At 45.7% G+C, this 12,862-nt stretch overlaps 1 protein-coding gene across 1 annotated transcript in view; it reads right to left on the reverse strand.

Moving 5' to 3' along the window:
* The window catches only part of CDK2 (cyclin dependent kinase 2), a 185,889-nt gene that overhangs the window by 28,827 nt on the left and 144,200 nt on the right, over positions 1-12,862 (reverse strand). Inside the window, exon 6 of the mRNA XM_069653783.1 lies at positions 9,994-10,197. Within this exon, the coding sequence (XP_069509884.1) occupies positions 9,994-10,197 (204 nt within the window). The remainder of the gene's footprint in view (positions 1-9,993; positions 10,198-12,862) is intronic.

The raw sequence follows: 12,862 nt of genomic DNA on the forward strand, positions 1-12,862 counted from the left end.
TGGTGCGAAAACAGACTTCCGCAACCATGCAAACCTGCGCATAACCAGGCTAGTAGCCATGGACCTGCTGATGCCATCTGCAGTGTCCAATCCAGACTGAAGGGATTATTGCATGGCTTCCTTTCCATCGCCAACGATAGCTAGGAAACCATCCCTTTCTTCCACTTCTGGTATGTGCTACGCCGCCATGGAGATGCACTCCCAAAGAGTGTACGAAAACCTGGCGAAGGCAGCATTGGAGTTGGCCGACTTTGCCATACTGCCAGCTGAAAATACCTTGCGTGCCCATCCATCCCCACGCTTGTCATCCCTATCCGCAGGGATGGTAGGGTACGCCACCTTGTTAGATGTAGCTGTGGCTGCCTGGACCACCAGACTCAGAAGTGGGGTGTTTTGACATATAGGTGGGGTCACTAATGGAAGGGTGGTATTTTCTAGTGAGGGATTAATCCACAGCAGGGATAGAATCGGGGGACTCCCAATTCTTAGCCATCCTATTCTGTGAGGCCACATGGAGGGGTAAAACTGGGTCTGTAGGTGGACCTTGATCTATAATGTCTATAAGATCATCCTGAATAAACTGAGCTGGTGGTTTGGCCCATCCTAAATACTCTACCACTTTTGACATTAGGTGTCAATAAGAAGAGTCCGCTTGTTCGCCTGGCTCTGGTTTTCCAAACTCAGTCTCTGGCGATGTATCCACACCACTGGCATTGCACAGTGTGTCAATAAGGTCTTTCATTCTACTTTCTTCAGAGATGAAACACTCTGGCACATTAGGAGTACCACACTCCAGACCAAAAGTAACCTCTTCCTCAGATCTTTCCTCTTCTTCAAATATTGAAGACAAGGATTTAAAATACTCCTTCCTGGATAAATGAGTTAACGTTTTTTCGGGAGGTGGCAGTTTTGTGGAAGGCTTTGGCTTAGCAGCTTTTTCTTTTGCTGCAACATGCTCAGAGGGCTGAGCTGAAACCTTAGAAATTTTCGACGGCAATGGTTTTGGCGTCGACAAGGGAGTCTATGGCGTCGAGGCCTCGACAACCACCTTCGAAGATTTCCCCTTCGGAGTATGAGGAGCCTTGGACGGCAGCAAAGATATTGAGCACTCATCACGAGTCGAGTGACTCTTTTTCATCAGAGACGTTGAAGGCTCTCGATGGGTTTTTCTTCGATTACCCAGGCTCGAGGGTGCATGAGTGTCAGAACGGGAACGCTCTCGGCCAGCTTCCGTAGAAGGCGCGGACAGAGGCTTGCCTTCTCAAACACTTCAAGCATTTTTAGGGGAAATGCCTCCCATTCAGCAGAAGAATGCTTGGTGGGACACCTACATTTCCTGGGGCATTCGTCCGACGACGATGAAGGTGACCGGTGGTGCCGCTTCTTCGATCGCTTCGTCGAAGACAATGAGTGGCGGGAGCCACTTGGGATCTCGACCTCTTTTCCTCACTTTTTCCGTCGAGGAGAATGAACTCCAGACTTGACCCACCTGTAATTTCCCCTGCCTCTCTCGAAAGGGCTTTACCCATCATTACCCGACACTTCAATCAGGCCTCCGTGTCGTGACCTTCTCCCAAACACCACAGGCACAATCAATGCTATTCTGTGATGGTAATTTTTTAACTGCATTCCTTGCACTTCTTGAAACCCGAGTGAGAGGTAGTCTGGGTTGATGATTAAGACATCTTTGATTATTTTCTGTCAAAGAACAAACTACATAGAAATATACTAACGAGGCGCGCCAAGTATCCTAAGCAACACGTTCTGCAGAAAAACAGAACTGAGGACGAGCCCCGCACATGCTACTTGTACACCCAATTACGTCACCCACGACGGAGGCCTTCGAGGGACAGCGACTTGACGCCATCGACGCACAGCGTCCTCTGCTAAAGCTGGACGTGAGTATCAAAGATGAGGAATACGTTGGAGGACACAATCCATTCGAATGGACTGTCTGCGTAAGTGAGCTGCTGCCACTTCCAGAACATTCGTAAAAACACATGGCACTGAGGCAATGCTGAAGGGAAGGACTTTGAATTGATAGTGAGTGGCCCTTATTTTGAAACTGGTATTTTCAGTGCGCTGGCAACATTGAAATATCAAAGTATGCCATAGCCAAGGTTGCCAGTTGCCATGTAATCCCCGGGCTTTAGCAGTGGAATTACCACCTGCAGAGTTTCGATCCTGAACCATTGAGGTTTGCCATACTGGTTTGCAGGACACAGATCTAATAGAGGGTGCATGGTTGGATCCTTTTTGGGTACAAGGAAGTATATTGAATAGATACCCTTGTTTACCTGGTGAGGAGGGATGAGTTATTTTGCTCCTTTTAGCAGCAGGGCCTCAACTTGTGCCTTAAGAACAATGAGATTGTCTGGAGTCATTCTTCTAATTTTTGGCAGGTGGTATTTAGGTGTCTGGAGGAACTCTATACAGTATCGCTCTGCCACTGTCTTGAGCACCCACTTGTCTGAAGAAATCCTCTCGCATGCGTGGATGAAGTATGTTATCTGACCTCCTACTGGAGATGCATGGGAGGGGACCTGGGCCAGAGTCACTTGTTGGCAGTGGTAGGGGAGCTTCCGATGGCTCCATTCCTAACCCTCCCTTTGCCTCAGCGAAACCCTCATTGTTGAGTGGTTTGATAGGTTCTTGCGGACCCTTGATTGGAGTACCAGGGTGAACCTCCTGTGGAGCAGGAGCCCTGTGTAGGTCTGGAAAAGGACTGCCCTCAAAAGGGCCAGCGGGCGCTGAATCTGCGTTGTAGGTATGTTTTTTGTTGGATATTTGGGTCAGAGTTTTTAGAGATGCATGCTTTTTTGTTGCTGATTCAAGAGCTTTGTCGACTGCCTTTCCAAACAAAGCAGACTCTTCTTGGTTTGTTAAAAATGGAAGTCCGCATCTCTGGCTTGAACCTCGAATTCCTTAACCATGCTTTGTTCTTTAGTAGAGTTCCTTCAGCTGAGACTCGGGCAGCAGTTTCGGCAGAGCCTATATGTTCTTTAAAATATTTTGGATGACCTGCCAGCTCTCCTGCACAATAGTGAGCAGTTTTCTCCCTGCTGGCTCAGGAACACTCTCCAGGCCTTCTTGAACAAGACTGCATTGAATGTCACAGACTGGCAAGCAAAGTAGCGTTGTTTACAATAGGAGTGGTATAGGCTGTTGAGGTTGTGATCCTTTTACCTTAGGCATACAATTTTACATTTTGTCAGGGGAGCTTCTGCTGAAGGCAGTGGAACTTCTGCCCGCTTCCTGGTTGTAGTAACAACCAGAGAACCAGGAACAGAGTTTCCCCCGAATGTAGAGGGGATCTGATGGAGCAGTTCTAAAAATGTATTGATCCCACGGGCTGACTGCTTGTGTCAGGGAAGGAGCAAACCGCTTTTTTAAAGAGTTAAGTAAAAGGATAGATGGACCGACTGGCTTCTTCACTTTAAGAATATCCTCAACAAAGTCAGGGGCAGGCACAGAGTGTGTATTTTAAAATGTTCTCTGCTTATTTAAAGAATACTATTGAACAGCAGATGATCATCAATAGGGGAATGCGTCTCGAGGCTGCACAACAGGTGTTGCGTATGCAAAGATGCCTGGTTCAGCCTCATGAGTGAGGGTTGTAGGCCAAGGTCCCTAGTCATCTCTGTCATCAAGCCACATGTCCGGGTCTTGGGAAGTGGGATCCTGGGCGTCATCTACCTGGTCTGGGACATAATATAAATCACCATCTTGATATAATATCCCCTGTAGTATCAGTATCTTTAGATCTAGCAGTGGTAGTATGAAAAACAGGAGACTTAAATGGCCTCGATTCCTCACCCAAGGGATCAGATCTCTTAGTGAATCGATCTGAAAAGGAAATAAACTCAGGCACTTTCTCCATGGTCTCTTCAAATTTCTCCCCTGTTCAAGTCTGTGTATTGGGAGTTCCAGGGAGTGGATAGGCTACCTCCTCTTGAACAGGAGTTGTGTGACTCTGCAAAGACTGAGACAAAGTGGAAGAGGCTTGTACATACCCTTGAGATGGAGGGGAAGCCTGGGTCCCAGTACTATGGCAGTTAGTGTTTTAGACAATTTCTCCCTTAATTTCGGGTGAGTTTTAATTGTCGATGTGTCAAAAACAGCAGAAGATTAGGAAGAGCACCATGAGAAGTCAAAGAATTTGAAACATGCGCTACATGCGGAGGCGGACATGCAGTGGGCTGAGAACCGGTAGGTTTGTTAGGTTTTTTCTTTTGATGTAGCTTCAACAGTACTGGCGACGATCGTCCATGGGTTGTGTGTTTAACCTTCGTACGAGTGCCCCGTCGCCAGTGGGTGGGGTCCCCATAGCAGTGTGTTCCGAATGACTTGGGGGCTGGGGACGGGCCCACGGAGTCCGAATACTCCACTACATGGTCTTCGGCATCTGAGCTAGAGCAGTGGCTGCTGGATTGTTCTTCGTCCGACGCAACATCGCTGGTGGAGGAATGGGATTTGGCCAGCATGGTGTAGGCGGCACACCACTGTGCATCGTTCTTTAAGCGTTTTAGTCTTAAAGAGTCAACAGGCTTTGCGACACTGTTCGTTGTGGTCACAAGGCAAATAGTTGTTACACTATGTATGAGTGTTCTTCCACGGGAACTTCCGGTTACAGGAAGGGCAGAATTTAAAAAGGAGTACTCTCCATTTTTGACTACAAAGAAAGGAGCAGCCAGATAAAGGAAAGTATAGGGAAATACAATAAAAAGCATTCTCTAATGAAGAACACCCCCTCTCTTCCAACTGTGAAAGGCTGAAGCCCGATGGTGAAAACCGCAGCCAGTCGTTGAGTCCAAAGGAAGTCACCAGACAATGTAAACAGTCGAAGGGACACCGAAAATATGTCGAAACGTGGACTGAGTTTGAATAATTTATATTAGCAATATATCCATAGCACACTACGAGCTCTGCATTACGCGACCGACCAGTCTGGCGGAAAAACACAATCTAAGAGACCTCGACCCGCGAGAGATCAAGGGTAAACTGCACGTCACAGTAGTGGCAGTGTTACAGACACACCCAGATCGAGTTCCTCTTTTCGAATACTCGAAAACGTGCAGTCCACCGAAAGTCAAATTTTCAGATCATTGACAAAGACACGAAGTAGGTTCACTAATACGTTGGTGGACTTGAAACACACCTAGTATGTAGGGATTAAGAATAAATTATGTGTGTGTATAATAATAATAAGTGGGTGAGAGTTTGTAGTTGAAGTGCTTATTGCCAAGGAAAGTTAGTAACCACATAAGCAGCCACTTTTCAAAACCTATATGCCTAAACCAGGATTAACTAACATGCACTCCACAACGCCATTTTTCCACGTGGCCCACAGCTCAATCTTTCTGAACTCGGGGAACTGCAGAAAGTAAATGCAGTGCTTGGAGCCACTCATTAGTCCTGCCCCAGACCTTTCCTAGTAAATGCTGGTGGGTTTGAGAAGAAACAACCATGGGGTGGTTATGCCTTTTCATAGCCTCACTGTTTCAGCACAATGACAGACTCAGTTTGTTAAGAGAACATACTGGTCGATGAAGCAGCAAACAGCTTGGGCGTGGAGTAGCCTCCCTTACTGGAGTAGGGGCTGTCCCATACATATGGGGCCTCAACTGTAAATACAAAGCAATACTTGGGGCTGCATATGGCATATGCCGGTAACGTACAAAATAAGGAGCATACAAGGTAATACGAGCCATTAGACTGCATTACTGCATCATTTCACAGAGCACTTTCCATACAAAAGCAAAAAGTGTTTCGGAGAATTTTCATTTTTAGTGCTGAATTACTCCCACCTTAGAGACCCCCAGCTCTTTTGCTGGACTTTAAGACTTTTTAATTTCAACCCTGGAGAGAGTGAGCCTTTTTTCTCTCGCTCTCGTATTTTTGATCTGATTTGGATTATCCGTTTCCTTTGTTTTTGGTATTTGACAAACTCCATAGGCATCTACTTTTTGTATGGTGATACACAGCACCTTCAGTGCAGTATCACAGAGAAATCCTTTAGATTTCATGAGGTTTAAATACCTATTCTTGTGTGAACTACTGTTCCCACGAATAGTAAAGTGAAATGGACTTTACTTAACTTTTCTCTTTGTAGGTCCAGCACACCCCATCTTACGTGAAGTGCTGGGAGTTACTTTGCAGCCCCTTTTCCTACGTACTCATGTATCATTGGTTATGTTACCCCCACTACTTTAAATGTCTGGTGGCAGTGATTTAATTTTCCTATCATTGTGCTTTTCTACCGCAGGCTGAATACTCAGCTGCAGTATAGCACCCATGGGTGACCATTGTGTCAAAATGGCACCAGCCTTCTTTTTTTCGCCATTTCTTGTTTGTAAGGTCTTTCTTGGGTTTTACTCTGTGCGCCAGACCAGGTTTGACCCCTTTGTTCGTTTTGCCTTTGGCGGGCTTCAGTACTGAAACCTGCCTCAAGCTCCAGTGTGTCGGGAAGGGCAGGAAGTGAGGGAGGGAGGGAGGTGCCAGAAACTCCTGTCCTTTGTCTCAATGGTTACCTGAATGCACCCAGTCCTGATTGGCTGACTGGCTGTGCTTGCAGGACAGTCACCCTGCTGTGTGAGTGACAGCTAGGCTATGCATGAAGGAGAGAAACCTGCTTAATAGGCAAGGCTTTTTGGACTGATGAGTCGACCACTGGGAAGAACACTCTGATGAAGAAACAGTGAACGAAGCTTGCTGTATCCTCCTGGACCGTTGAACTGCCCAGTGAAGCCCTGCTGCTGTGCTGAAACTCCTTTTTCTGATCGACAAGAGAAGCTCTGGGAAGGGAAGACTTCTTCCTGTGGGTTAGTGGGGCCAACTAACCCCGAGACGAACTTAGCTGGAAGACCTTCCCCAAGTGGCTGTACTTCTTTGCTACTGTTGGAACTGAGTGCCAGGGGTCGAGAACTCCATAGTAGAGTGCAACATCTGTAAGCCGGCCAAAAGCTCTAGGAGTCTCCTGAGGACCCTCCCGGAGCAGGACGACCCAAACTCGAGTGAACCTCACTAGAGTGCTGGACTCAAGGAGTGAACGAAGCCCAATCGGTGTCCAAGATCTGCGGTGGTGCTGCTTACCGAGTGCTGAAACCGCAAAGTGCAGCTGACCAGAAGTGCCGCTGACCTTTGAATTGCTGTGCAGGAGTCCTCCAGACATCCTCCCTCTTGTCCCCATGACTGAGGCCCAGGAACACAGGATCTGCATCACTGCAACCAGAGAAAGCAGCGGGATCCTCCTCTTCTAACCAAAGGTACTGTTCTGACTTTGGGGTACTTAACTCTTTGTCTGTAGTTCAGCTCTTCTCAGTTGGGATTTGCAGTAGCTGTTTCCTAGAGCTGGTTTCAGCTATAACTTTCACAAGTTTAACAGCTTGTGACCCTACAGTAGTTTTTCTTCAACAAACTAACTTTGTGCAAGATTTCTTGCTATCTAAGAAGTGCCTCAGCTCCATAGACTTTGCTCCAATCGACTTTGGCTGTCCTGGCTCCCTACATACTCTTCTATTCCATTGACTTTGATTCTTACTGTCCCTCATAGGTGATACATTGGTTTCTAATATTGCTGGGAAAGGTTTTTATCTAGACTTCATTGGGAGATTATAAAGTGCTCACATGCTCTAAGAACCTGTTTAACCTTTTTCCTTCCTCTAACTTTTCCTTTGACCAACCTCAGAATTTACCAAGTGCAAAAGTGATATATAAATGTCATTGCTGTCCTAGTTAGTTAAGTCACCTGAGGATGTAGGAAGTGTGAATGAAGCATCTCTAAAGATGATCTACTTGCTTTGCCTTGATTCTGAGAAAATATTTTGAAGTGCATTCTTATTGTTGCACATTGCCCTTTTTAAAGAATGCTTATTTAAAATGTACCGTTAAATAACTATTTTAATAGAAAACCTTGAGTGTAAGTGTTATTTGGATACTTGTATTAGTGAATGTCAATGCTACAGCTCTACAGCTTACATTTACCCCTCTTGAGATAAGTCTGGAAGCTCAGTCACACTATCAACTTGTGTAGGAGGGTTACCGAATACCAAGAAGACAAGGGTTGTGAAGTCTCCCACATGGTTACTACATCAATTCTTGCCCAACAACCTGCACATGGGAGGATGTACTTTACATGTGCTTATTAGATGTTAGTTTTAAAGGTCATTTGTAACCTCCACTATTACCACCAGAGTGGTCCCCTGGCGCTCTGGCAGATCTGAAAAGGAAAAAAGGGTGGGAGGAGTTAGTAGGACAGAGCGGGAAAAGTGCAAGAGAGCAGCGATGTGCTCTTGGAGCTTCAGTTTGGTTTGCACCGTTCACTGAGCTTAGATGTACTTTACAGTTTGTAGCCGCTGTGTTCTGTGGTGCGAGGCTATGTGTGATTTGTCAGTGTAGTGAGGTTTGCTCGGTTTGCTGAGGTTTAGAGGTGTGGTTGTGTTTGGTTAGAATTTGAGATGTCTATGCAGAAGGGTGAGATCTTTAGTGGGTTGGTTAGCAGTATTGCTGTCTAGATGTGATGCCTTTTAATTTCCAAATTCATTCTAGATGTGGCGCATGCATATCTCCACATTTCTAACTGAATATGGCACAGGATAATACCCAAGATCTGGTTTAGATGCGGCACAAGCAAATATTCACAGTTCTGTCTAAATGTGGCACAGGCTTGTATTCACAATTCTATCTGGATGTGGCACTGGCTAATATTCACAATTCTATCGGGAGTGGCTAGCACAGTTCGGGTACAGTTTATCCAGATGTGTGAGTTGGCTAGGCAATACAGTTGACAATTTAGTGGATATATATGGGGCTAACAGTTGGCAAGAAAAGAGTGGTACATCGTGCAGGCATCAAGTTAATGGGAGGTGGGGAAGATAAGGCAGGTGAGAGGTGGGCCAGTTCAGTGGAGTGCTGCGATTGCTGAGCTCCCTGTCCACACCACATCTACTTTGTCGTTGCTGGTTGAAGGCTGCCTGTTTCCCCAGCTGACACCATCTGGAGCTGCTTCTGCTGGAGCTGCCCTTTGCCTTGGGGCCCTTAGCTGCAGGGGCAGCCTAGGCAGAGGTGGTTCTTGTAAGAACATTGCAAGAGCCAAGGAGGGGGAGGTGGAGTGGGCTAGGGGCAGAAAAGAGGAGCATGGGAACCCAGAATGGAAAGAAAGGCCTTTTAAGGGCGTAGGAAGCACACATTTAAAGTTAATGAGTGCAACTAAAGCTGCCGAAAATTGGGATGGGCAAGGGGGAGACCACAAGATGGAAAACCACTCACCTGCAACCTACGACCTAAAGTGAGGCACAGTACGTTTTGCCGGGTGGGAAGCACTTGCAGTAGCGAAGACAGAAGACAGAAGACCGGACGATGGAAGGACTTTTGCAGCAGGGATCACAGGGAAGGCTCTAAGCAAGAGGATCTTCACATGGTTTACTCAGCACAGAAGAGGTTGCAAATTAGCTATTAACTGACAGGCATTTGAAGGGGTACTCTGAATCGGATAGTAGAACTTGCATATGGGAGGGTTCATCAGTCATCATTAGTGTCAAGGTAATGAAACGTTACTTCACTCAAGTGATATTGCTTCCTGTGAAATCCTGTGAAATCTTTTAAATTGGGTCCATGGGCCACAGTATGACAAAGAACTCGATTTGGCCTCATACTTGAAAAGAGGTCATGTCCCATGAGGGGTGAAAGGTTTGCAGTTTGTAAAAGAAATTCAGTGCATCAAAGAATTTAGGACAGGTTGAGGGAAGAGGGTGATGCAAGTTGCTGGTAGGACTTTGAAATAAAACGCAAAAAGTGATGGAGCAGGACACAAGATGTCCAGGAGCTTTAATAGAGAGCAGTATTATGCATGAGATACATTACTAGAGCAGCCAGGACCACCAGTATGTGTTGGATTTACCCAGCATGCACAAATCTTCACTGGCAATAGCAAAAGGAAGTCATTTAAAAATAAAAATAAAAGCTCTATGGGCATAGTTTTTGAGAAGTTCTCACCGCCAACAAATCTCTGCCATCATCATCCAGGGGTGGAACAACCTTGCTGAACTCTTGCCGTGCCCACTTGGGAAAAGACGATTTGTAATCTGGCATGGAGGTGACCCCCGGCCACACAACCTCATCAGGAGTCCCAAGCGTGCGGAAGATCCGGAACAGCTGATCAATCTCAGAGTCACCAGGGAACAAAGCTCTGCGAGTAATCTGGAAAGACAACGTGGGACATGGGTTATGCACAAACATACACATGAATCTGTTATCAGAAAATATCAGATATTTGTCATCTATAAAAACAAATAGCCAACTTACCATAAGCAAAATGCATGAGCTCAACAGGGATGTCATGGAGGAGAATGGGAGTTGCTTAATCAAATTTACAGAACAAAGGGGATACTCACCAGTGAATTTACATGGCACGTCAGATGTAGTTAATCTATTTTAGATTATGTTTTTATTAACAGTAAGCACCTGGGTAAAGTGGTGAAATTAAGTATTCAAACAAAAGCCCATAGTGATTACTTGAAGCACTATTGTTAGCCCTGAAAGTTAACATCAAGCACACAAACTATACTAGGGACATATGGACTAGCCGATCAGGACGGGGCTGTATGGGTAGAGTGTAAAATATCTGCAAATAACAAAATTGTACCAGTAGGGATACAAAATATACCTATTTGATCGTTTCCCCATTGGTTCAGAAAATATTAAAAATATTTAACCTCCATTTTGATTTGCTTGGTGACAACAAACAAGCCAATGCTATACAATGGTTCTTGCAACATTAATGCATTTGCAGCATCCAGCGATAAACTCCCTGTCTCTTCATTCTCTCTAAGATAACGGCAAAAGTCCAACCAGATGTCCTTAGGTATGCTCTTAATGTGCACCAGCGTTTCATACAACTCCTCCATTTCATTTGCGCACGCAAGATCATTCAACCATTCCCCTACTGCTGGAGCAGCTAGTTCTTTCCAGATGAGTAGAATCCGTCTCTTTGCTAAGAGGAGTCCCAGATTCAGAAACCTGTATTTCTCCTCAATCATCGCTTCAGTGACACCCAATAGAATTACCCTTGGTCAAAGTAGCGCAGAACAACTGGTCAGATATCAAGGTGTCACACACCCTTCCCAGAAAGATTGCAAATGGTGGCATGCATACAACATGTGCAACAGATTAGCTTCTTCACTAGGGCACCTACCAGAACAGTAATTTCCAAATCGTTGAATCAGTCTGTTTAGTATCATAAAATGGATCAACCGAAATTTTGAGTTAAAACAGACTTAGTTAACCCACGTATCGTGCCCCACTGTTTGTCAGTGAACACTGTAAATCCTGCTCCCACCCACTGAACAGGCGATTATAGAGTACTGCTAACAGTTTCGTGCAGATACTGGTCATTATCTGGTGTATATGCGATTCCCCTGGATTAGTATCGGGATAGTTGAGCCACTGCATTCTAAATGCTGTTGTTACTCACCAGTAATTCAATATCTGCACTAGAGATTCCCCAACATAACTCTTGAAGTCCTCCCACTCAATACATTTGCCTTGTGCATACATACACCGCATCATGGAAACCCTGACCATACTACAATTACTTGATTTAGAGCAATCCATTGTCGGCGTCAGACAAGCGTGCTCCACGATAGGTTGATTGTTAAAAAGAAAAAAAAAGGAACACAAGGTTTCCTGGAGGAAACTTTGTGCAACACACTCTGCTTGTAAGATTCATTCCAGCGCAGCGCAGAGTGTTTCTGAGGCAATCAGCGGCAGTCCATGAAAGGATGTAATGGTGCCTGTCATTTCTTGACAACTGTAAGTACTATGTGCCCTCTCTTCTCTAAAGTCTGCCTGTTTATGTACTCACACGCTCTAAGGAGTAAGGCAACTGCAGCGTTAAATAAACAACCAGATGTTCATTTGGCCATTAAGAAACTCAAATGTCGATGACATCTCTGTTGGCTAAGAATTAGTGCAGTCCAACTGGTGAGGACTACACGAGACTTATCTGCTTGGTATTAGGTAATCCACCTTTACTACACAAGTTGGTAGTGTCACTGAGCAGCCAGGCTAATCTTAAGAGGGGTAAAACCTTCAAAGACCTCCTACACCTGGCGACTCTTAACGGCCACTCAGCCAACAAACACGCCTCTGACATTTTTCTCCTTTTTGAAGACACTGACCTCGACATTCTCGCTCTTACCGAGACATGGTTTAATGCCAGCCCAGTCACTGCCTTTGACACCCTCCCTAACGGCATCAAGATCATCTCCAAGCCTCGTCCTCACTGCACTGGCGGGGGGGCGGGTTGCTTTACTCTTTCCCGATTGGGTTCCTGCTTTCCATTTGACCTACCTAGTCCTATTCCACCTTTGAACGAACGGTCTGCAAGTTGGTCGCCTCCCCCTCTCCACTCCGACCATTGCTAACATCTACCAGCCGCCAGGCTCCACCACCCTATTCCTCTCTGAATGGGCTGACTTATGCTCTTTACTTTCTTCCACCTCCAACCTCCCCCTGGGCGATTTCAATATTGAACTGGACTTCCCTTGCGCTGCACCTACTTTTTTACGAACCTCTGCACCTCGCTCCCCCCCCCCCCAGGGTAATCTTCTGGACAAGCCAGACTAATCAAGGTAGCATTGGCAGCAGTCAAGACTACAAGACTAGGTCTCAGGAGGGGTGAGGGCAATTGAAAGTCCACAATGAGCACACACAGCAAACTACACCACAAATTACTCTGTCAGGTGTATATATCAAAAATACATATACACATTTATTAAAGGCCTTTTGATTCAAACAAGATGAAACTCAGCAATATTAACAATACTAACACAACACTGTACTAGGAAACATATACAGTAACTAT

The sequence above is a fragment of the Ambystoma mexicanum genome, chromosome 3q, assembly GCF_040938575.1.
Source record: "Ambystoma mexicanum isolate Mex_15411 chromosome 3q, UKY_AmexF1_1, whole genome shotgun sequence".
In the NCBI taxonomy this organism is placed as follows: domain Eukaryota; kingdom Metazoa; phylum Chordata; class Amphibia; order Caudata; family Ambystomatidae; genus Ambystoma; species Ambystoma mexicanum.